The 23,417-nt window shown below is 48.3% G+C and overlaps 1 protein-coding gene across 1 annotated transcript in view; it reads left to right on the plus strand.

The window, feature by feature from the left end:
- The window catches only part of LOC130131813 (receptor tyrosine-protein kinase erbB-4-like), a 350,966-nt gene extending 328,304 nt beyond the window's left edge, over positions 1 to 22,662 (plus strand). Inside the window, exons 23-28 of the mRNA XM_056301588.1 lie at positions 6,893 to 6,968; positions 8,146 to 8,292; positions 13,417 to 13,514; positions 15,342 to 15,512; positions 19,411 to 19,699; positions 21,830 to 22,662. Of these exons, the coding sequence (XP_056157563.1) occupies positions 6,893 to 6,968; positions 8,146 to 8,292; positions 13,417 to 13,514; positions 15,342 to 15,512; positions 19,411 to 19,699; positions 21,830 to 22,662 (1,614 nt within the window). The remainder of the gene's footprint in view (positions 1 to 6,892; positions 6,969 to 8,145; positions 8,293 to 13,416; positions 13,515 to 15,341; positions 15,513 to 19,410; positions 19,700 to 21,829) is intronic.
- Positions 22,663 to 23,417: the final 755 nt, after the last annotated feature.

Genomic DNA, 23,417 nt, shown 5'->3' on the forward strand with positions numbered 1-23,417 from the left:
AGGCCAGAAGAAAGATTCTGGTGTACAAAGTGGTAGTGCTGCCCACTCTACTGTATGGGTCAGAAACCTGGACCACATAGAGCAGCCACCTGAAGGCACTCGAGACATACCAACAGCAATGCCTCAGGAAGATCCTTAAGATCAGCTGGGAGGATAAATGCACCATCTTCAGCGTCCTTGAGGAGGCCAACATGCCTACTGTGTGTGTGTGTGTGTGTGTGTGTGTGTGTGTGTGTGTGTGTGTGTGTGTGTGTGTGTGTGTGTGTGTGTGTGTGTGTGTGTGTGTGTGTGTTTCAGTTTCAACATCATCATGTTTACTGCAGTCCGTATGACTTGGGTGACTGTGTTGAGTTTTGGCATCACAGGTCAGAGCTGTACAAATAACAGCATCATTACATTTGTATTGAAGACATACAACAAGACTGTCAGAAGTGGTAGAAATGAAGAGGGTCAGTCTCACACACCGCAGCACCAGGGCAAACAAAACACGTTTGATTTCTCTCCGATATTAAAGTCTCCTTTTTCTCCTCCCAGACTATTTCATCAGGATTGATTTTTCTCTGTTTGTTGGTTTGTTGGTTTGTGTGTTGTCCGGTAAACATATCATCTCCTACAATATGATTTAACTTCACTTCCCCAGGAGCGAAATGCTGACGCATGCTTCATGGGGGGGGGGGGGCAGTAGAAACCAGGGGCCTCTTCTGATGCAGCGTCCTAGCTACTTCATGGGGGGGGCGCAGTAGAAACCAGGGGCTATCAGTAGTACTGCAGGACGGAGGCTGTGTGACGTCAGTAGTACTGCAGGACGGAGGCTGTGTGATGTCAGTAGTACTGAAGACGGAGGCTGTGTGATGTCAGTAGTACTGAAGACGGAGGCTGTGTGACGTCAGTAGTACTGCAGGACGGAGGCTGTGTGACGTCAGTAGTACTGCAGGACGGAGGCTGTGTGACGTCAGTAGTACTGCAGGACGGAGGCTGTGTGACATCAGTAGTACTGCAGGACAGAGGCTGTGTGATGTCAGTAGTACTGCAGGACGGAGGCTGTGTGACGTCAGTAGTACTGCAGGACGGAGGCTGTGTGACGTCAGTAGTACTGCAGGACGGAGGCTGTGTGACGTCAGTAGTACTGCAGGACGGAGGCTGTGTGACGTCAGTAGTACTGCAGGACGGAGGCTGTGTGACATCAGTAGTACTGCAGGACGGAGGCTGTGTGACGTCAGTAGTACTGCAGGACGGAGGCTGTGTGACGTCAGTAGTACTGCAGGACAGAGGCTGTGTGATGTCAGTAGTACTGAAGACGGAGGCTGTGTGACGTCAGTAGTACTGCAGGACGGAGGCTGTGTGACGTCAGTAGTACTGCAGGACGGAGGCTGTGTGACGTCAGTAGTACTGCAGGACAGAGGCTGTGTGACGTCAGTAGTACTGCAGGACAGAGGCTGTGTGACATCAGTAGTACTGCAGGACGGAGGCTGTGTGACATCAGTAGTACTGCAGGACAGAGGCTGTGTGACATCAGTAGTACTGCAGGACGGAGGCTGTGTGACATCAGTAGTACTGCAGGACGGAGGCTGTGTGACGTCAGTAGTACTGCAGGACGGAGGCTGTGTGACGTCAGTAGTACTGCAGGACAGAGGCTGTGTGACATCAGTAGTACTGCAGGACGGAGGCTGTGTGACATCAGTAGTACTGCAGGACGGAGGCTGTGTGACGTCAGTAGTACTGCAGGACGGAGGCTGTGTGACATAAGTAGTACTGCAGGACAGAGGCTGTGTGACGTCAGTAGTACTGCAGGACGGAGGCTGTGTGACATCAGTAGTACTGCAGGACGGAGGCTGTGTGACGTCAGTAGTACTGCAGGACAGAGGCTGTGTGACATCAGTAGTACTGCAGGACGGAGGCTGTGTGACATCAGTAGTACTGCAGGACGGAGGCTGTGTGACGTCAGTAGTACTGCAGGACGGAGGCTGTGTGACGTCAGTAGTACTGCAGGACGGAGGCTGTGTGACGTCAGTAGTACTGCAGGACGGAGGCTGTGTGACATCAGTAGTACTGCAGGACGGAGGCTGTGTGACATCAGTAGTACTGCAGGACAGAGGCTGTGTGACATCAGTAGTACTGCAGGACGGAGGCTGTGTGACATCAGTAGTACTGCAGGACGGAGGCTGTGTGACGTCAGTAGTACTGCAGGACGGAGGCTGTGTGACGTCAGTAGTACTGCAGGACAGAGGCTGTGTGACATCAGTAGTACTGCAGGACGGAGGCTGTGTGACATCAGTAGTACTGCAGGACGGAGGCTGTGTGACGTCAGTAGTACTGCAGGACAGAGGCTGTGTGACATAAGTAGTACTGCAGGACAGAGGCTGTGTGACGTCAGTAGTACTGCAGGACGGAGGCTGTGTGACATCAGTAGTACTGCAGGACGGAGGCTGTGTGACGTCAGTAGTACTGCAGGACAGAGGCTGTGTGACATCAGTAGTACTGCAGGACGGAGGCTGTGTGACATCAGTAGTACTGCAGGACGGAGGCTGTGTGACGTCAGTAGTACTGCAGGACGGAGGCTGTGTGACGTCAGTAGTACTGCAGGACGGAGGCTGTGTGACGTCAGTAGTACTGCAGGACGGAGGCTGTGTGACATCAGTAGTACTGCAGGACGGAGGCTGTGTGACATCAGTAGTACTGCAGGACAGAGGCTGTGTGACATCAGTAGTACTGCAGGACGGAGGCTGTGTGACGTCAGTAGTACTGCAGGACAGAGGCTGTGTGACATCAGTAGTACTGCAGGACGGAGGCTGTGTGACATCAGTAGTACTGCAGGACGGAGGCTGTGTGACATCAGTAGTACTGCAGGACGGAGGCTGTGTGACATCAGTAGTACTGCAGGACAGAGGCTGTGTGACGTCAGTAGTACTGCAGGACAGAGGCTGTGTGACGTCAGTAGTACTGCAGGACAGAGGCTGTGTGACGTCAGTAGTACTGCAGGACAGAGGCTGTGTGACATAAGTAGTACTGCAGGACAGAGGCTGTGTGACGTCAGTAGTACTGCAGGACGGCGGCTGTGTGACGTCAGTAGTACTGCAGGACGGAGGCTGTTTGACGTCAGTAGTACTGCAGGACAGAGGCTGTTTGACGTCAGTAGTACTGCAGGACAGAGGCTGTGTGACGTCAGTAGTACTGCAGGATAGAGGCTGTTTGACGTCAGTAGTACTGCAGGACGGAGGCTGTGTGACATCAGTAGTACTGCAGGACGGAGGCTGTGTGACGTCAGTAGTACTGCAGGACGGAGGCTGTTTGACGTCAGTAGTACTGCAGGACGGAGGCTGTGTGACGTCAGTAGTACTGCAGGATAGAGGCTGTGTGACGTCAGTAGTACTGCAGGACAGAGGCTGTGTGACGTCAGTAGTACTGCAGGACAGAGGCTGTGTGACGTCAGTAGTACTGCAGGACGGAGGCTGTGTGACGTCAGTAGTACTGCAGGACGGAGGCTGTGTGACGTCAGTAGTACTGCAGGACAGAGGCTGTGTGACGTCAGTAGTACTGCAGGACAGAGGCTGTGTGACGTCAGTAGTACTGCAGGACGGAGGCTGTGTGACATCAGTCGTACTGCAGGACGGAGGCTGTGTGACGTCAGTAGTACTGCAGGACGGAGGCTGTGTGACATCAGTAGTACTGCAGGACGGAGGCTGTGTGACATCAGTAGTACTGCAGGATAGAGGCTGTGTGACGTCAGTAGTACTGCAGGACAGAGGCTGTGTGACGTCAGTAGTACTGCAGGATGGAGGCTGTGTGACGTCAGTAGTACTGCAGGACGGAGGCTGTGTGGCATAAGTAGTACTGCAGGACGGAGGCTGTGTGACGTCAGTAGTACTGCAGGACGGAGGCTGTGTGACATCAGTAGTACTGCAGGACAGAGGCTGTGTGACGTCAGTAGTACTGCAGGACGGAGGCTGTGTGACGTCAGTAGTACTGCAGGACGGAGGCTGTGTGACGTCAGTAGTACTGCAGGACGGAGGCTGTGTGACGTCAGTAGTACTGCAGGACAGAGGCTGTGTGACGTCAGTAGTACTGCAGGACGGAGGCTGTGTGACGTCAGTAGTACTGCAGGACAGAGGCTGTGTGACGTCAGTAGTACTGCAGGACGGAGGCTGTGTGACGTCAGTAGTACTGCAGGACGGAGGCTGTGTGATGTCAGTAGTACTGCAGGACGGAGGCTGTGTGACGTCAGTAGTACTGCAGGATGGAGGCTGTGTGACGTCAGTAGTACTGCAGGACGGAGGCTGTGTGACGTCAGTAGTACTGCAGGACGGAGGCTGTGTGACGTCAGTAGTACTGCAGGACGGAGGCTGTGTGACGTCAGTAGTACTGCAGGACGGAGGCTGTGTGATGTCAGTAGTACTGCAGGACGGAGGCTGTGTGACGTCAGTAGTACTGCAGGACGGAGGCTGTGTGACGTCAGTAGTACTGCAGGACGGAGGCTGTGTGACATCAGTAGTACTGCAGGACGGAGGCTGTGTGACGTCAGTAGTACTGCAGGACAGAGGCTGTGTGACATCAGTAGTACTGCAGGACGGAGGCTGTGTGACATCAGTAGTACTGCAGGACGGAGGCTGTGTGACGTCAGTAGTACTGCAGGACGGAGGCTGTGTGACGTCAGTAGTACTGCAGGACGGAGGCTGTGTGACGTCAGTAGTACTGCAGGACGGAGGCTGTGTGACATCAGTAGTACTGCAGGACGGAGGCTGTGTGACGTCAGTAGTACTGCAGGACAGAGGCTGTGTGACATCAGTAGTACTGCAGGACGGAGGCTGTGTGACGTCAGTAGTACTGCAGGACAGAGGCTGTGTGACATCAGTAGTACTGCAGGACGGAGGCTGTGTGACATCAGTAGTACTGCAGGACGGAGGCTGTGTGACATCAGTAGTACTGCAGGACGGAGGCTGTGTGACATCAGTAGTACTGCAGGACAGAGGCTGTGTGACGTCAGTAGTACTGCAGGACAGAGGCTGTGTGACGTCAGTAGTACTGCAGGACAGAGGCTGTGTGACGTCAGTAGTACTGCAGGACAGAGGCTGTGTGACATAAGTAGTACTGCAGGACAGAGGCTGTGTGACGTCAGTAGTACTGCAGGACGGAGGCTGTGTGACGTCAGTAGTACTGCAGGACGGAGGCTGTGTGACGTCAGTAGTACTGCAGGACGGAGGCTGTGTGACATCAGTAGTACTGCAGGACGGAGGCTGTTTGACGTCAGTAGTACTGCAGGACAGAGGCTGTTTGACGTCAGTAGTACTGCAGGACGGAGGCTGTGTGACGTCAGTAGTACTGCAGGACGGAGGCTGTTTGACGTCAGTAGTACTGCAGGACGGAGGCTGTTTGATGTCAGTAGTACTGCAGGACGGAGGCTGTGTGACGTCAGTAGTACTGCAGGACAGAGGCTGTGTGACGTCAGTAGTACTGCAGGATAGAGGCTGTGTGACGTCAGTAGTACTGCAGGACAGAGGCTGTGTGATGTCAGTAGTACTGCAGGACGGAGGCTGTGTGACGTCAGTAGTACTGCAGGATGGAGGCTGTGTGACGTCAGTAGTACTGCAGGATAGAGGCTGTGTGACGTCAGTAGTACTGCAGGACGGAGGCTGTGTGACGTCAGTAGTACTGCAGGACGGAGGCTGTGTGATGTCAGTAGTACTGCAGGACGGAGGCTGTGTGATGTCAGTAGTACTGCAGGATGGAGGCTGTGTGATGTCAGTAGTACTGCAGGATAGAGGCTGTGTGACGTCAGTAGTACTGCAGGACGGAGGCTGTGTGACGTCAGTAGTACTGCAGGATAGAGGCTGTGTGACATCAGTAGTACTGCAGGACGGAGGCTGTGTGACGTCAGTAGTACTGCAGGACGGAGGCTGTGTGACATCAGTAGTACTGCAGGACGGAGGCTGTGTGACGTCAGTAGTACTGCAGGACAGAGGCTGTGTGACATCAGTAGTACTGCAGGACGGAGGCTGTGTGACATCAGTAGTACTGCAGGACAGAGGCTGTGTGATGTCAGTAGTACTGCAGGACGGAGGCTGTGTGACATCAGTAGTACTGCAGGATAGAGGCTGTGTGACGTCAGTAGTACTGCAGGACAGAGGCTGTGTGACGTCAGTAGTACTGCAGGACAGAGGCTGTGTGACGTCAGTAGTACTGCAGGACAGAGGCTGTGTGACGTCAGTAGTACTGCAGGACGGAGGCTGTGTGACGTCAGTAGTACTGCAGGACGGAGGCTGTGTGACGTCAGTAGTACTGCAGGACGGAGGCTGTGTGATGTCAGTAGTACTGCAGGACGGAGGCTGTGTGATGTCAGTAGTACTGCAGGATGGAGGCTGTGTGATGTCAGTAGTACTGCAGGATAGAGGCTGTGTGACGTCAGTAGTACTGCAGGACGGAGGCTGTGTGACGTCAGTAGTACTGCAGGATAGAGGCTGTGTGACATCAGTAGTACTGCAGGACGGAGGCTGTGTGACGTCAGTAGTACTGCAGGACGGAGGCTGTGTGACGTCAGTAGTACTGCAGGACGGAGGCTGTGTGACGTCAGTAGTACTGCAGGACGGAGGCTGTGTGACGTCAGTAGTACTGCAGGACGGAGGCTGTGTGACGTCAGTAGTACTGCAGGACGGAGGCTGTGTGACGTCAGTAGTACTGCAGGACGGAGGCTGTGTGACATCAGTAGTACTGCAGGACGGAGGCTGTGTTCTTCTGATGTCTCACATATGTAGCCAGACAGTTGACCGGGCTGAGTAACAGTCTAGAAGATTGTTTTTCATAGAGAACTGAAGAGAATATAACGGCTTCCCCACCTTGTCCTCCCTCCTGTACAAACCCCCACATCTTCTGACGCCATGTTTTCTGTGTTTCTCCTCAGATGCCCATCAAGTGGATGGCGCTGGAGTGTATCCACTACCGCAAGTTCACCCATCAGAGCGACGTGTGGAGCTACGGTAGGTGCACAGAATGGAAAAAAACCAACAATTGTGTGTCAAGAACCTGCACATAGGTGCTTTACATCCAGTCTTGTGTGACAGACAGACCGGGAGGAGGGACAGACAGACAGAGAGAGAGACACCAGATTTACTTGGTGCCCCTCTGAAACATGTCTGTGCCTCTGTGTGTTGGTGGTATATCTGTCTGTGTGTGCATGCATGCACGTGTGTGTGCATGTATATGTGTGCAGGTGTGTGTATGTGTATGCATGAGTGTGTGGGTGTGTGTGTGTGTTTCATGAGTTGGGTGCTGTATTGACAGGAGACAGATTGCTGAGGCAGGGTGAATCATAACCGTTCACTCCACAGCAACACACAGCAGGCGTGTGTCGAGCAGGAGACTTATTTACTCTCCCATCAGTTGTTTTTCACCCGGGTGACACAACATTCCTGTCCGTCTCTTCCTCTCTGTTTAATTCAGTTCACTTTATTGGGATGACAGAAACCATGAATTGGTGGTGCCAAAGTGTGGTAACTATGGAAACGTAACAGTGTGTGAACAATGAATAAATCACACAGATGAAAAACAATGATCTGGTAACACAATAATAATAATAATAATAATGATAATAATAACAACAATAACAATAGTAAACATGAAAATAAAATAAATATGGCACAGTGGCACGGTGGTTAGTGCGGTCGCCTCACAGCAGGAAGGTCCTGGGTTCGAGCCCTGGGGTAGTCCAACCTTGGGGGTCGTCCCGGGTCATCCTCTGTGTGGAGTTTGCATGTTCTCCCCGTGTCTGTGTGGGTTTCCTCCCACAGTCCAAAGGCATGTAGGTCAGGTGAATCAGCCATACTAAATTGTCCCTAGCTGTGTGTGTGTGTGTGTGTGTGGGCGTGTGTGGGCCCTGTGATGGACTGGTGGCCTGTCCAGGGTGTCTCCCTGCCTGCCACCCAATGACTACTGGGATAGGCTGCAGCATCCCTGGGAGCAGGATAAGCGGTTTGGATGATGGATGTATGACAAACGTTAATCAATGAAAATAGCGGTAATATGGAAATAGACGACAAATTCTGCATCTCTCTCTCCTCTCTCACTGCTTTATTGGGAAAACTAAACATATGCCAGTTTCGCCAGCATATTCAGAAAAACGTCCATTTGTCTCATGCTGCCGTTCCCTCCCTCCAGGAGTGACCATTTGGGAGCTGATGACGTTTGGAGGGAAGCCCTACGACGGGATTCCCACGCGGGAGATCCCCGATATCCTGGAGAAAGGGGAGCGCCTGCCGCAGCCGCCCATCTGCACCATAGATGTCTACATGGTCATGGTCAAATGTAAGGGACACACACACACAGACACAGACACAGACACACACACACACACACACACACACACACACACACACACACACACACACACACACACACACACACACGTCCATTCAGGTTTTTAATGTTTTTATTTCATTGCGTTAGAACAATCTTATTGGCAGACAGACGGGATAAGAAGAACAAAACTAAACATGCTGATCAGTATTCAGATGACTCATGTGTCAGAAGAAAATGAACCTCAGCAATGACAAGACACCGTCTGAAAAACCATTTCAGTGCACGCATCCATCCTTTTTTCCTGCTGCATGAGAATAGCAACATGGTTTGTAGCATTGGAGAAGAATGGATCTGCTCATAAGTAGACTTACGGTACCAGAGTCCACTTCATGTCCCCCGACACCGGCACAACTTCCCAGTACCGGACGTAGAAGCAGAGCCGAACAGGTGGAGGTGAGCAGCAGCCCTGCAGACACCACGAGAAACACAACAAACTGGTCATTTTTCCAGTTTTGCCTTTAAATTGTTGAAGTTCTCCATTGCCTACCAACACGCGGATCGGCGGTTTGAATCCCCATGTTACCTCCGGCTTGGTCGGGCGTCCCTACAGACACAATTGGCTGTGTCTGTGGGTGGGTCACTGCAGTAGCACCTCCTCTGGTCAGTCAGGGAAAATGTTCGGGGGGGGGGACTGGGGGGAATAGCGTGATCCTCCCACGCGCTACACCCCCCTGGTGAAACTCCTCACTGTCAGGTGAAAAGAAGCGGCTGGCGACTCCACATGTATGGGAGGAGACATATGGTAGTCTGCAGCCCTCCCCGGATCAGCAGAGGGGGTGGAGCAGCGACCGGGACGGCTCGGAAGACTGGGGTAATTGGCCAAGTACAATTGGGGAGAAAAGGGGGGGGGGATAGATAGATAGATAAATAAATAAATACATGTTTGGAGTTCAAATGGCGTCGTTCTGAGTTGTGTCGGCTGTGAAGAGAATTCGTGTTGGCGCGTTCACGGCTCGCCGTGTTACAGCCGAGCGCCACCATGTTGTGATCTGAGTAACACAAACTGTTTCGATATTTCTGTGTCAACTTCTGTGGCGTTTCCGACACAACACAAGTGAACGCAGCTGGATGGAATGGGGCGATGGTGTTCCAAGATGAACTAAATAGACTCCAAATCTGAAGGGGAGTAAAACGTAAATAGATAAATGAAAGTATTTTGCATGTAAACACATCCACCGTTTGGTTCCACAAGATGACATTTGGGTGGGACTTGCTGCATGGGAGTATCATGTACTATTTTGCTAAAGCCAAGGTCATACTTGCTGACCTGACTGCAGTGTGAAGGGTTTGGGGCATGCCTGCTGGATATGAGTATTATGTTATTATATAATAATATCGTTATGCCTGCTGGATATGAGTATTATGTTATTATATAATAATATCGTTATGCTTGCTGGATATGAGTATTATATTACTATATAATAATATTGTTATGCCTGCTGGATATGAGTATTATATTACTATATAATAATATCGTTATGCCTGCTGGATATGAGTATTATATTACTATATAATAATATTGTTATGCCTGCTGGATATGAGTATTATATTACTATATAATAATATCGTTATGCCTGCTGGATATGAGTATTATATTACTATATAATAATATCGTTATGCCTGCTGGATATGAGTATTATATTACTATATAATAATATTGTTATGCCTGCTGGATATGAGTATTATATTACTGTATAATAATATCGTTATGCCTGCTGGATATGAGTATTATATTACTATATAATAATATCGTTATACCTGCTGGATATGAGTATTATGTTATTATATAATAATATCGTTATGCTTGCTGGATATGAGTATTATATTACTATATAATAATATTGTTATGCCTGCTGGATATGAGTATTATGTTACTATAGTATAATGATATTGTTATGCCTGCTGGATATGAGTATTATGTTACTATATAATAATATTGTTATGCCTGCTGGATATGAGTATTATATTACTATATAATAATATCGTTATGCCTGCTGGATATGAGTATTATGTTACTATATAATAATATTGTTATGCCTGCTGGATATGAGTATTATATTACTATATAATAATATTGTTATGCCTGCTGGATATGAGTATTATACTACTATATAATAATATTGTTATGCCTGCTGGATATGAGTATTATATTACTATATAATAATATTGTTATGCCTGCTGGATATGAGTATTATACTACTATATAATAATATTGTTATGCCTGCTGGATATGAGTATTATACTACTATATAATAATATTGTTATGCCTGCTGGATATGAGTATTATGTTACCATAGTATAATAATATTGTTATGCCTGCTGGATTTGAATATCATGTTATTATATAATGTCAGTATCCATGGCAGCACGTTTCCAGGATGTCACCGCAGCCATGTAGACCGTCCACTTGAGCCACTCCGATACACATCAGTCCAGACTAACCAGAGGCTGCCAAGTATTCCTACCCCTAATGCAATGCAGCCCCCCAAATATGACAGCTCCTCTAGGCCCCACACACACACACACACACACACACACACACACACACACACACACACACACACACACACACAGGTGCAAACTAATACAAACTCACACAAACAAGTTCCTTGTGTGTCTGCTTATGCAGCAAAGCTGCTGGGGTTTAGGGGTACAGTGGTATATTCGGGGTAGGTGCGGTCAAGGGCGGGCAAAACTAGCCAGCAGTTTCAAGTGTTGATTTGAACTTGCTGGGGGGGGGCGCACGTCACTCTTTCAGAAAGCCAGTAGCAGGAAAGTCTCGTCATTAGCCACATGAATTCTAATGACGTATTTACCAGCAGTCATTGTTTGTGGTTTGATTCACTGTAACAGTCTGTGACCTCGTGCATCAGCATGCCGCACCGACTGAGATGAGATTGAGTTTGATTGGTGCTGTAATTGCAACTCGTTTAGGGTAATTTGCCTGCATGAGGCGCCAGACATGGGAAGTGGAGGTGTGGGGCAGAGAGGGATTGTTGAGAGGATGACAGCAAGTGTCAAAGTTCATTTAAGGAGGGCTGCTTTTAGACCAGGGCAGCACGGTGGCACAGTGGTTAGCACGGTCGACTCACACAAGAAGGTCCTAGGTTCATGCCCTGGGGTAGTCCAACCTTGGGGGTCGTCCCGGGTCGTCCTCTGTGTGGCATTTGCATGTTCTTCCCGTGTCTGCGTGGGTTTCCTCCAGGTGCTCCAGCTTCCCCCCACAGTCCAAAGACATGTAGGTCAGGTGAATCAGCCGTACTAGATTGTCCCTAGATGTGTGTGTGTGTGTGTGTGTGTGTGTGTGTGGGCCCCGTGATGGCCTGGCGGCCTGTCCAGGGTGTCTCCCCACCTGCCGCCCAGTGACTGCTGGGATAGGCTCCAGCATCCCCATGACCCTGAGAGCAGGGTAAGCGGTTCAGATAATGGGTGGATGGATGGATGGATGGATGACTTTAGATCAGCTAGATGTGTTGAGGACAGATTCAACCGCTCACAAGACCAAATCCTGGCTCCACTGGTACACATGTGATGATTAACTTACCTGTGCTGCTGTATACAAGTCTGAACCCCACCACGTGTGTATTTGTGTTTTGCTGTTGTTGTTCTTGCCATGCATGTGTTCTGCATTGTGTTGTTGGTTTAGTTTGGAATGATTTAAAGCGGACCGAAATTGAAACGCTGATTAAAAAAAAAAAAAGCCCCCTTTTTCTCCCCAATTGTACTTGGCCAATTACCCGACTCTTTCGAGCCGTCCTGGTCTCTGCTCCACCCCCTCTGCTGATCCGGGGAGGGCTGCAGACTACCACATGCCTCCTCCCATACATGTGGAGTCACCAGCTGCTTCTTTTCACCTGACAGTGAGGAGTTTCACCAGGGGGACGTAGTGCATGGGAGGATCACGCTATTCCCCCCCAGTTCCCCCTCCCCCCCCCGAACAGGCACCCCAACCGACCAGAGGAGGCGCTAGTGCAGTGACCAGGACACATACCCACATCTAGCTTCCCACCCGCAGACACGGCCAATTGTGTCTGTAGGGATGCCGACCAAGCCGGAGGTAACACAGGGACCCGAATCGGTGATCCCCATGTTGGTAGGCAACGGAATAGACTGCTATGCTACCCGGATGCCCCAGTTCAGAATTATTTAAAGTGGACTGAAATTGGAACACTAATATTTTCAAACATCACTTAATACTTCAGTTGTCATACATTTTGTTTTGTACACTCTTTCCTCTGCAAAATACAAGTATAAAAGAATTCACTGTTTATCTTTTTTCTTTAAATTTTATTTCTGATTTTTCCCTTTTCTCCCAACTTAGTGGCCAATCGATCCCTATTCTAGTTCAAACACCCACCCTCGTACTGCATGCATTCGCCAACTGCATCTCTCCGGCCGGTAGTCTCAAAGGAGACACCTGCTTCATTGAGTCCGGCCATAGTCGGATCTGACGAGACCGGGGCGCGAACCTCGGTCCCCAGTGGACAACTGCATTGACACAAAGCCGATGCTTAGACCGCTACACCACCGCGGACCCGAATTCACTCTTTAGATGTTTCTTCTCATGAAAGGAGCTGCCGTTGTTCAGCTGCTCTCTTCTGATACTCGTGTCATCAGACTCCTGTTTACATACTGCCAATCAGAGCAAACCATCAGAATATGAAACCCCGCTCACCCTTACCATCGACCCTTGCTCATACCTGTCACTCAAAGGTCAGCTCATGAATATTAATGACGACCAGACCACTCCCTCACAATGCTGGAGACAGTTGAGAACAGTTATGGATAAAGGTATAAAAACCAAAATGTTAGTGGTTTACAGAGGAAAGTTGCTGCTGAATGTTTTGTTTTGCCGTGCTGAAGGTTTTTAGACCTGAAAAGGGAAATCTGATCACTTCTCTTACTCTGACTTTAACTGTCCGCGCTGCACACTGGGAGGTGCTGAGGATCATTGGAGTGGTACTATAAAAGTCATTCTTATCGGTCTTATTTGACTTTGTAATAGATGTGAATGTGAGTATTTCTCATTTTGCTGAAACTTTTTAAAGGACTCTTCTTCCTCCTCTCCAGGTTGGATGATTGATGCCGACAGCCGGCCCAAGTTCAAGGAGCTGGCTGCCGAGTTCTGCAGGATGGCCCGTGACCCCCAGCGCTACCTGGTCATCCAGGTTCGTTTTCCCCGACAGGCTAACTGTAGGAACTGCTCATGAAGATCCTCATCACTAACTGATTTACCATTTAAATGATGAAGAGTTGTCTGAGAATATTTTATTATCTGAACGCTTCTGAGTGAGAGTAGAAGCAAACCTGAAGTCATGTAATCTCATCCTGTTTAAAATGAGGAAGATGGATGAGGAAGATCATTCAAGACAGCATAAAACTGGCCTTTAAAAGGGTGGTTCAGTTTCCAGAGTTTTTACTGTGTGCTGCTTGTGTCGTCTTCCAGCACAGAAGAAGACATTTATGGTTGTAACTGAAACATACGTAGTTCGAAACTATAATCTAATTTTGGGGATTTTGTGTGTACTTGTAAAAATGTTGGTTTGCAAAAATTGTTACCAGCTAATGAGTAAAAAAGTATGAACAGTCACTGTTGATGAAGGTGTATTTTCCTACTGATCCTGCAAGACATCCAGTTATTGAGCTAAACTAGGCTAAAGTCACTGCTCAACCTATTTTCATATTACACACACAGACATAAAAAGGGGTCCTCCAGTTTGCCTGAATCTATGTAAGTAGGACACGTAGTAAAAAAAACCCAAAAACCCAACTGTCCCTTTAACGTCACCTAACTGCACGTCGAAGAATGTTAAGTCAGTTCATCTGGATACAACTTTTTTGGGGGGGGTTTCCCCTCTTTTTCTCCCCAATTGTATCCGGCCAATTACCTCACTCTTCTGAGTCGTCCTGGTCGCTGCTCCAGCCCCCTCTGCCGACCCAGGGAGGGCTGCAGACTACCACGTCTCCTCCGATACATGTGGAGTCACCAGCCGCTTCTTTTCACCTGACAGTGAGGAGTTTCACCTGACAGTGAGGAGTTTCACCAGGGGGACATAGCATGTGGGAGGATCACCATATTCCCCCCAGTCCCCTCCCCTCCCCGAACAGGCGCCCCGACCAACCAGAGGAGGCGCTAGTGCAGCGACCAGGACAAATACCCACATCCGGCTTCCTAGCCGCAGATACGGTCAATTGTGTCTGTAGGGATGCCTGACCAAGTCAGAGGTAACACAGGGATTCGAACCGCCGATCCCCATGTTGGTAGGCAACGGAAGAGACTGCCACGCCACCTGGATGCCCCCTGGATACAACTTATGTTGACAGATATGTTTCATCACTCAACTAAGAGACATCTTCAGTCACAGATGCACAATGACCGAAACCAGCGGCCAGTTTCGAAACTCTTATCAAACCTCTAGTTAATGGTCACACCCATATTTGCATATGAAACTGGTCATTAGTTTTGATCATTATGCATCTCTCGCCATCTTACAGTGAATGCTGTGATTGCAAACATTCCCAAATCCTCTGTGAAGAGTACACATGGCTATCGAACCTGTTGTTAATGGTCACACCCATATTTGCATATGAAACTGTTCATTGGTTTGGTCGTTATGCTACTGTATTGTTTATAAGGGTGGGGACACCTGCAGTCACTGTATTGTTTATAAGGGTGGGGACACCTGCAGTCACTGTATTGTTTATAAGGGTGGGGGTACATGCAGTAAGGGTGGGGGTACCTGCAGTCACTGTATTGTTTATAAGGGTGGGGGTACCTGCAGTCAGGCGAGGCTGAAGAGGTCTCTTAGATGATGATGAAATGTTTCTCTCAGTAAACGTGGTGTCCAGATGAACTGATTCAACCTTCTTGGATTTTCGTACCTAGATGATTGAGCAGCATCGAGACTAAGTGCACATGCTGCTGTATCTGGTGATGTTTTCTTTAGATGAGTTTTGTCTTTGATGTTTTCTTACGTTCCTCCATTTACTCACAGGGAGACGACCGTATGAAGCTCCCCAGCCCAAACGACAGTAAGTTCTTCCAGAGTCTTCTGGATGAGGAGGATCTGGAGGACTTCATGGATGCTGAGGAGTACCTCGTCCCTCGTGCCTTCAACATGCCACCACCCTCCTACACCGCCAGGCCCCGCATCGACTCCAACAGAGTAAGACTTACATCCAGCCGCCACGGGCAGAATGCAGACACATGGCGACGAGAAGAAACGCCTCTGAAATGCTGCGGCTTCTCTGTCACAGCATCCTTATTGTGTAGTACAGTCACATGATACAGGGCCAGTGAGAGTCGTTGTTCCAACATCTCACTCTCAAGCTTGTTCAACTAGCAATACGTTATGTAAAAGTGCAAACCAACACAGTACAGAACAACAGTAATTTAAAAATAAAAGTCGAGGGCGTGATGATGAAAGGACACGGAGTCGAACAAGGTATTCCTCCACCAAGAGACCCCTTTAGACACCACAAGAAACACACTGACCCCAGGCTTCAAATGAACTACTGCTCATTAACGTGCTAAAGGAAACTATTTGTGTCTGAATCACCGGATGTAAGAATATGAATTGTTCATTAGGTTTTGCAGGTATACTTAAAACATAAAACACTATGCTCTGAAAGTATCTAATATGTACATTTGTGTTACATAGAAAAAAGCTGGGCTGTATAGTGATGAAGTGTATGGTGATGAAGTGTATAGTGATGAAGTGTGTAGAGATGAAGTGTATGGTGATGAAGTGTATAGTGATGAAGTGTATAGAGATGAAGTGTGTAGAGATGAAGTATATACAGAGGAAGTGTATAGTGATGATGATGGACTGGTCATCTGGCCATGTGGGTAAACGCCAGGAGGACCACATGACCAGGGATCATGTGTCGATGTGTTGGTGTTGATGTGTGATGATGTCACAGGATGGGAATGGGTCTTTATTCAGTGTCTCAACCTTTGCTGCATTTAAATGCTGCTGGTCTGATTGTTGACTGACAGCAGCTGAGTTTAGTGATGCAAAAACATAATTTATATATACTATACACTTCACCTCTATACACTTCATCACCATATACTTCATCACCATACACTTCATCACTATACACTTCATCACCATACACTTCATCTCTACACACTTCATCACTATACACTTCATCACTATACAATTCATCTCTATACACTTCATCACCATACACTTCATCACCGTACACTTCATCTCTATACACTTCATCACCATACACTTCATCACCATACACTTCATCACCGTACACTTCATCTCTATACACTTCATCACCATACACTTCATCACCATACACTTCATCGCCATACACTTCATCACTATACACTTCATCGCTATACACTTCATCACCATACACTTCATCTCTACACACTTCATCACTATACACTTCATCACTATACACTTCATCGCTATACACTTCATCGCCATACACTTCATCACCGTACACTTCATCTCTATACACTTCATCTCTACACACTTCATCACCATACACTTCATCACCGTACACTTCATCTCTATACACTTCATCACCATACACTTCATCACCATACACTTCATCGCCATACACTTCATCACTATACACTTCATCGCTATACACTTCATCGCCATACACTTCATCGCTATACACTTCATCTCTATACACTTCATCACTATACACTTCATCACCATACTCTTAATCTCTGTACACTTCATCTCTATTAACTTCATCACTATACCCTTCATCACTATACACTTCATCACCATACACTTCATCACCATATACTTCATCTCTATTAACTTCATCACTATACACTTCATCACTATACACTTCATCTCTATACACTTCATCTCTATTCACTTCATCACTATACACTTCATCACCATACACTTCATCACCATACACTTCATCACTATACACTTCATCACCATAGACTTAATCTCTATACACTTCATCACTATATACTACATCTCTATACACTTCATCTCTATTCACTTTATCACTATACACTTCATCACTATACACTTCATCACTATACACTTCATCTCTATACACTTCATCACCTTACACTTCATCACTATACACTTCATCTCTATACACTTCATCTCTACACACTTCATCACTATAAACTTCATCTCTATACACTTCATTACTATACACTTCATCTCTACACACTTCATCACTATACACTTCATCTCTATACACTTCATCTCTACACACTTCATCACTATACACTTCATCACCATACACTTCATCACCATACACTTCATCACTACCCTTCATCACCATACACTTCATCTGTATACACTTCATCACCATACACTTCATCACTATACAGCAAAGCTGTTTTCTATGTAACACAAATGTACATATTAGATACTTTCAGAGTGTATTGTTTTATGTTTTCAGTATACCTGCAAAACCTAATGAACAATTCACACTCTTACATCCGGTGATTCAGACACAAATAGTTTCCTTTAGCACGTTAATGAGCAGTAGTTCATTTGAAGCCTGGGGTCAGTGTGTTTCTTGTGGTGTCTAAAGGGGTCTCTTGGTGGAGGAATACCTTGTTCGACTCCGTGTCCTTTCAGAAATTCCCCAAGGTGGTCGGCAACCTCCGCTGCACTGATGATTTCATTTGTCCTCCTGTTCTGAGCCGCTAATGGCTTGCCTCCGACATCTCCATCCCAGCGTGTGCGGCTGAAACAAGGTTGTCTTCATCCACCTGATCCCAGCGCCCCAGGTTTCATTACCCGGCCTCCGGTTCGCAAATAACAGACGTGTCTGTAAAACGCTGGGGCGGTTTGCTCAGAGATGGCTGGGGCTGGCTCTCCTTGTTTGCACTGTTGTGCATAACACGTGTCGCTAGCCAATGCTGCTGCATCTGATTTACCATACACACACACACACACACACACACACACACCTTGACTCCTGTTCGTCCAGAGGTCTGGCTGTCCGAGACCGGTGCTCTCACCAGCAGTTTAAACTGTGTTTTATGATGTGGGCAGACGCCCTGTGTGGCCGGGCGGGGAATGGAATTCATTGTCAGGATCGGCGGGCCGACTTTGCCGGGGGAGGTTAGTCATTCCGGGTGCGACGCGGGTACATGCGGCCGTCTCATCTGGCCTGATTGTCTCTCTCACACCCTCGTACTTGGAAGGAGGAGAGGATAATGACGGCCTTTGAAGGAGGGATAAACCACGAGGTTTAGAGGAGGGGGGAGATGATTGCAGAACAGGGGGCCAGCTGAGCAACAATATGAAGAGTAAATGGACAGATATGCCTGGAAGGCATTTATTTCCCCCCCCCCCATCTTGTGTGTTGTAGCCCTGCTTCCTGTAATTGCCACCGTAGCGTTTGTAGTTGGGAGGAGTGCGGCAGAGTCGGACTGGCTGAAATAGCCCGCAGCTAGTCAGCTCACCTCCAGAAGCCCTTCCCTTCAGATGTCATGTTTTATTTTTCTTGTTTTTTTTTCATGCCTTTGCTTTTTTTTTTTTCGAGGTTCAGATGTTTGAAACAGTTTTGCTTTGTTGCTTCTTTGCAGCCGCTTAAGGCGAATGGCTGAGCCCACAAAACTATGTGGAAAAGTGCTTCCTTCAACCGGAGGCTTCAGGGTTTAAATGTGTGACTTTCTCCCCCCGGGAGGCCTAAAGTCTGGCTCAGACTGTGGTGTAGCGTCAGTCTGCGAGACTCTGGAGCCCGATAGACTGATAAAATACCGCTAAATAAGATGATAGTGTGAGGAAGAAAAGCACCTTTACTGTTTCTCTTTCTGTTTTACTGTTTTACACCTTCATTTGACCAGCCAACCTGACATACACGAAGAGCCGAGAAGTGGCAGGATCAGCAATCAACACAAAAACTCCTCTCTCTCTCTCTCTCTCTCTCTCTCTCTCTCTCTCTCTCTCTCTCTCTCTCTCTCTCTCTCTCTCTCTCTCTCTCTCTCTCTCTCTCTCTCTCTCTCTCTCTCTCTCTCTCTGTCTGTCTGTCTCTCTATTTATCAATCTAACATCTAGCCTTTCTTCTTTGTTTCTTGCCCGCTGTCTTCCCCTTTCTTTACTCCAGAACCAGTTTGGCTATCGGGACGGGGGTCCGGTCACGGATGACAGCTCCATCGCGGTGGCCCCAGCCTGTGCGGCTCCGGAGGCGGCGGGATCTAGCCAGGATGTCGGCCCGGTGGACCAGCGATGCAACGGCTCGCTGCATAAGAAGACCCTCAGCCGGGCCGGCGGCGAGGACAGCGGGGGCCAGAGGTACAGCGCGGACCCAACCGTGTTCCTGGGGGACAGGAGCCCACGAGGGGACACGGACGAGGATGGATACATGACCCCCATGAAGGACAAGAGCTCCTCGGGTATGCTGAGCAATCCACACACGGACAGGACTCACATTTGCTGTGATTCTGCACGTTTTAGCACATTTACTACAAATTGCGTATACTTAACATGACTTGCCACCATTTTACAAAGTAAGCGTTAGTGTTTTAGATAAGTTGAATGTGCTTTTCCTTCCTTCTCGGCAGCCGTTGGTTTCAGTACAGTATGAAAATTAACGTGCAGAGACGTGAAGCTTGCTTGAGATGGATAATCCATCACAGTGAACATTTAGTCTGCTTTATCTTTTTGTCAAAGTTGTGTCTCCCCCGGAAAATAGTCCCTGAAAAAAAGGTCATTGTACAAGCAAAATTCAATAAATCATCCATCATAGCAACATCATTTTTTAGGTGATTATGCTAAAGAAAATGGGTAATTATTCTAAAATCTAAAAAACTGCAGCCTGCCAATGAAAATGGTTCGGAGTCGTCTAAAGAATACTTGATGTGTGGTAAATCTGCAGAAACAGCAGTGTTTAAAACGAGGCAAAAGGAAAGGCAAGATGCAACAAGAGAGGCAACAAACTCACTCTCAGATTCAACAGAACAGACTGAAAACACAGCTTTAGTTCAGAAGACATGTATTAGTGCCCCGCCCGGGTAGCGTGGCGGTCTATTCTGTTGCCTACCAACACGGGGATCGCCGCTTCGAATCCCTGTGTTACCTCCGGCTTGGTCGGGCGGGCATTCCTACCGACACAATTGGCCGTGTCTGCGGGTGGGATGCCGGATGTGGGTATGTGTCCTGGTCACTGAACTAGCGCCTCCTCTGGTCGGTCAGGGCACCTGTTTGGGGGGGGGGGGTGGATAGCGTGATCCTCCCACGTGCTACGTCCCCCTGGTGAAACTCCTCACTGTCAGGTGAAAAGAAGTGGCTGGCGACTCCACATGTATGGGAGGAGGCATGTGGTAGTCTGCAGCCCTCCCCGGATCAGAAGGGGGGGTGGGGGTGGAGCAGTGACCGGGATGGCTCAGAAGGGTGGGGTAATTGGTCAAGTACAGTTGGGGTGGAAAAACAAAAAAACCCCACATGAATTGATGTGCACTTAAAGGGGAGTAACTTAAGGTGGTGTACTGCTTTTTACTTCCCTCTGAATGTATTTTGATGCAACACAACCTTAGTGTGAAACAACAAGCGATATTTACATTGTTCATTTACTTGGCAAAGCGAGTGTTCATTCCATTTATTTTATTTCATATTCTGTGTTATCTAGTGTCCCATTCACACAGCAAATATGAGTTATTATGAAATATATATGATTTATTATAAAATATATGAGTTATTATAAAATTTATATGAAATATGAGTTATTATAAAAAATATATGAAATATATATGAGTTATTAAAAAATATATAAAATATATGAGTTATAAAATATTTCTGAAATATATGAGTTATTATAAATATAAAAAAATATATGAGTTATAAGATATATATGAACTATATATGAGTTATTATAAAATATATATAAGATATGATTTATTATAAGATAGTCAACCCGCCTCTCTGTCTGTCATTGCGTCCACTCATGCCATGTCAGTCTGTTTCCTTTCACCGACTCACATTCCTTGCTGCTCCCTGCCTTCAGAGTCGTTGGTGCAGGTTTTGATCAGCAGGTGGTTTCAGCGGTGCTGTTGTCTTTGATTCTCGAGCAGCTTCTGATACAGAGGAAAGCCCGCAGCAAAATGCATCTGACGCAGTGTCAAGGCGAGGAGGAAGGAGGGAAATCGATAGGTTTCGCACCCGACCATTAGGGTGCTGGGAAGCGGTGAAGAGGGGCTCCTCGTGCTGCTGTTTTGCTCCCTGGCAGACGGAGTTTCCACTGCCAGAAAAATATTGGCAAGGTGCCTTGGCTGCCTCTGAATGTTCATCATTATCTCCATTATCAACTCCATCTTCACACCTCATAAGCGGATGAACTCTCTTTCAATCTCTCTCTTCTTCTGTTCTTTTGCAGTTTCTCTTGGTCTAGTCTGCCTCTTTATCTTTCATCTCTCCTTTTGGCCCATTTTTCTAGTTCTGTTCCTTTGTCTCCTCGCAGCCTCTCTCACTCAAATTTTCTCTCTCTTTCCTTTCTTCTTTCTTTCTTTCTCTTTCCTCTTCTGCTGCAGAATACCTGAACCCCATCGAGGAGAATCCGTTTGTCTCTCGACGTAGGAACGGGGAGATCCATGCTTTGGACAACCCAGGGTACCATGGCACACCCAACATCCAGCCCAAAGGCGAGGACGAGTACATCAACGAGCCGCTGTACCTCAACACCTTCCACAGTGCCGCCGAGCTCGGCCTGGAGGTGCTGAGGAGGAACGGTCTGCCCCTCCCCTCCCACACCTCCTCATCTGTTTCAGCCACGGTCCCCGGCTCCCACCACCCCCTCACCGTTCAGACCAGCCTGCCCCACTTCTCCCTCCCATCTGCCCAGCCATCGCCGTCCAGCGTGTCCTGCCTCCATGGACCACCTGCTCACATCCTCCACACCCACCACACTGTCAAACCTGCCAGCAGCCAATCCTCGGCCAGCCAGAGCCAGACGGCATCGACTGTGGAGTGCCAGCCGGGCACCCTGTCCACGTCGGCCCCTAGCATGCACGGCAGCTTGCCGGCGTACCAGAGCCATGCCGCCTCCGCCACCGCTGCCGCCATGCACCCTGCCAGCATGCTGAAGCAGGGAGGACAGTCGTCAGGTAAGGCAGCAGGGAAAAAGCTGAAGGTGACCTTTGACAATCCGGAGTACTGGCAGCACAGCCTGCCGCCAAAATCCTCCAACCAGGCGACTGCGGTCGGAGCTCACGGAGGCTCCACCAATGCCAAACTCTTCTACAAACAGAATGGCCACATTCGGCCTGCAGTAGCTGAAAACCCAGAGTACATGTCCGAGTTTTCCCTGAAGTCTGGTGCTGTGCTGCCCCCTCCCCCATACCGGCAGAGGAACACCGTGGTCTAGAACTTCCTGCAAGACCGCCGCGTTTCGTTCCCCCAATCTCGCCTCTAAACACCCAGTTCCCACACGGGGGAATCGGATCGGCCGCCATCAGAATCTCCTCGAACCTTTTTTCCAAGTGATGTGCCACCTGCTGTACGCGAGACTGTAGCGACGCTGTCTCGCCTTGCCTCGCCTCACCTCACCCGGAACCCGGAACAAGCCAATCTGACTCAGACTCGCTCTACACCTTCGCCTCACACCATCTAGTCCATTCAACCCTCTGTAGATAGAGACTGCGCTTCGAGCCGCCGGGTATGTGAAGTGTAAAAGTTATGTCCGACACACGCATACACACACACACACACTCACACAGTGGCGGAGATACTGGATATCACCTGGAAGGATGGCCCAGCAGGGTGGTGAACAAGGTGGAGTCACATGGAATGACTTCGGGGGACCTTTTCTTTGGTGAACTCACTGCCAGCCACTGACAGATGTGTGAGAGGGATGAGAGATCAGACTTTTTTATGTTTTTCAGTGGTCTTAACATGAGCATTATTCTGCCAAGGGTGTCTGAAATGAGCAGTAGGACTGAACCAATGTACTTTACTGAAGGTGTCGAGTGATACGAAAGACGCCGAGGAGAAAGAGCCAAACTGGGAGAAAAAAGACTGAAATGAACATGGCGGCCGGAGCGCTGGCCGTTGATCATTTAACCACATTTAAGAAAAACAAATGTGTCATCTGTCAACTGCAGTCTGATGTGTGAGTTTCAT

The sequence above is a fragment of the Lampris incognitus genome, chromosome 21 (assembly GCF_029633865.1).
Source record: "Lampris incognitus isolate fLamInc1 chromosome 21, fLamInc1.hap2, whole genome shotgun sequence".
Lineage (NCBI taxonomy): Eukaryota > Metazoa > Chordata > Actinopteri > Lampriformes > Lampridae > Lampris > Lampris incognitus.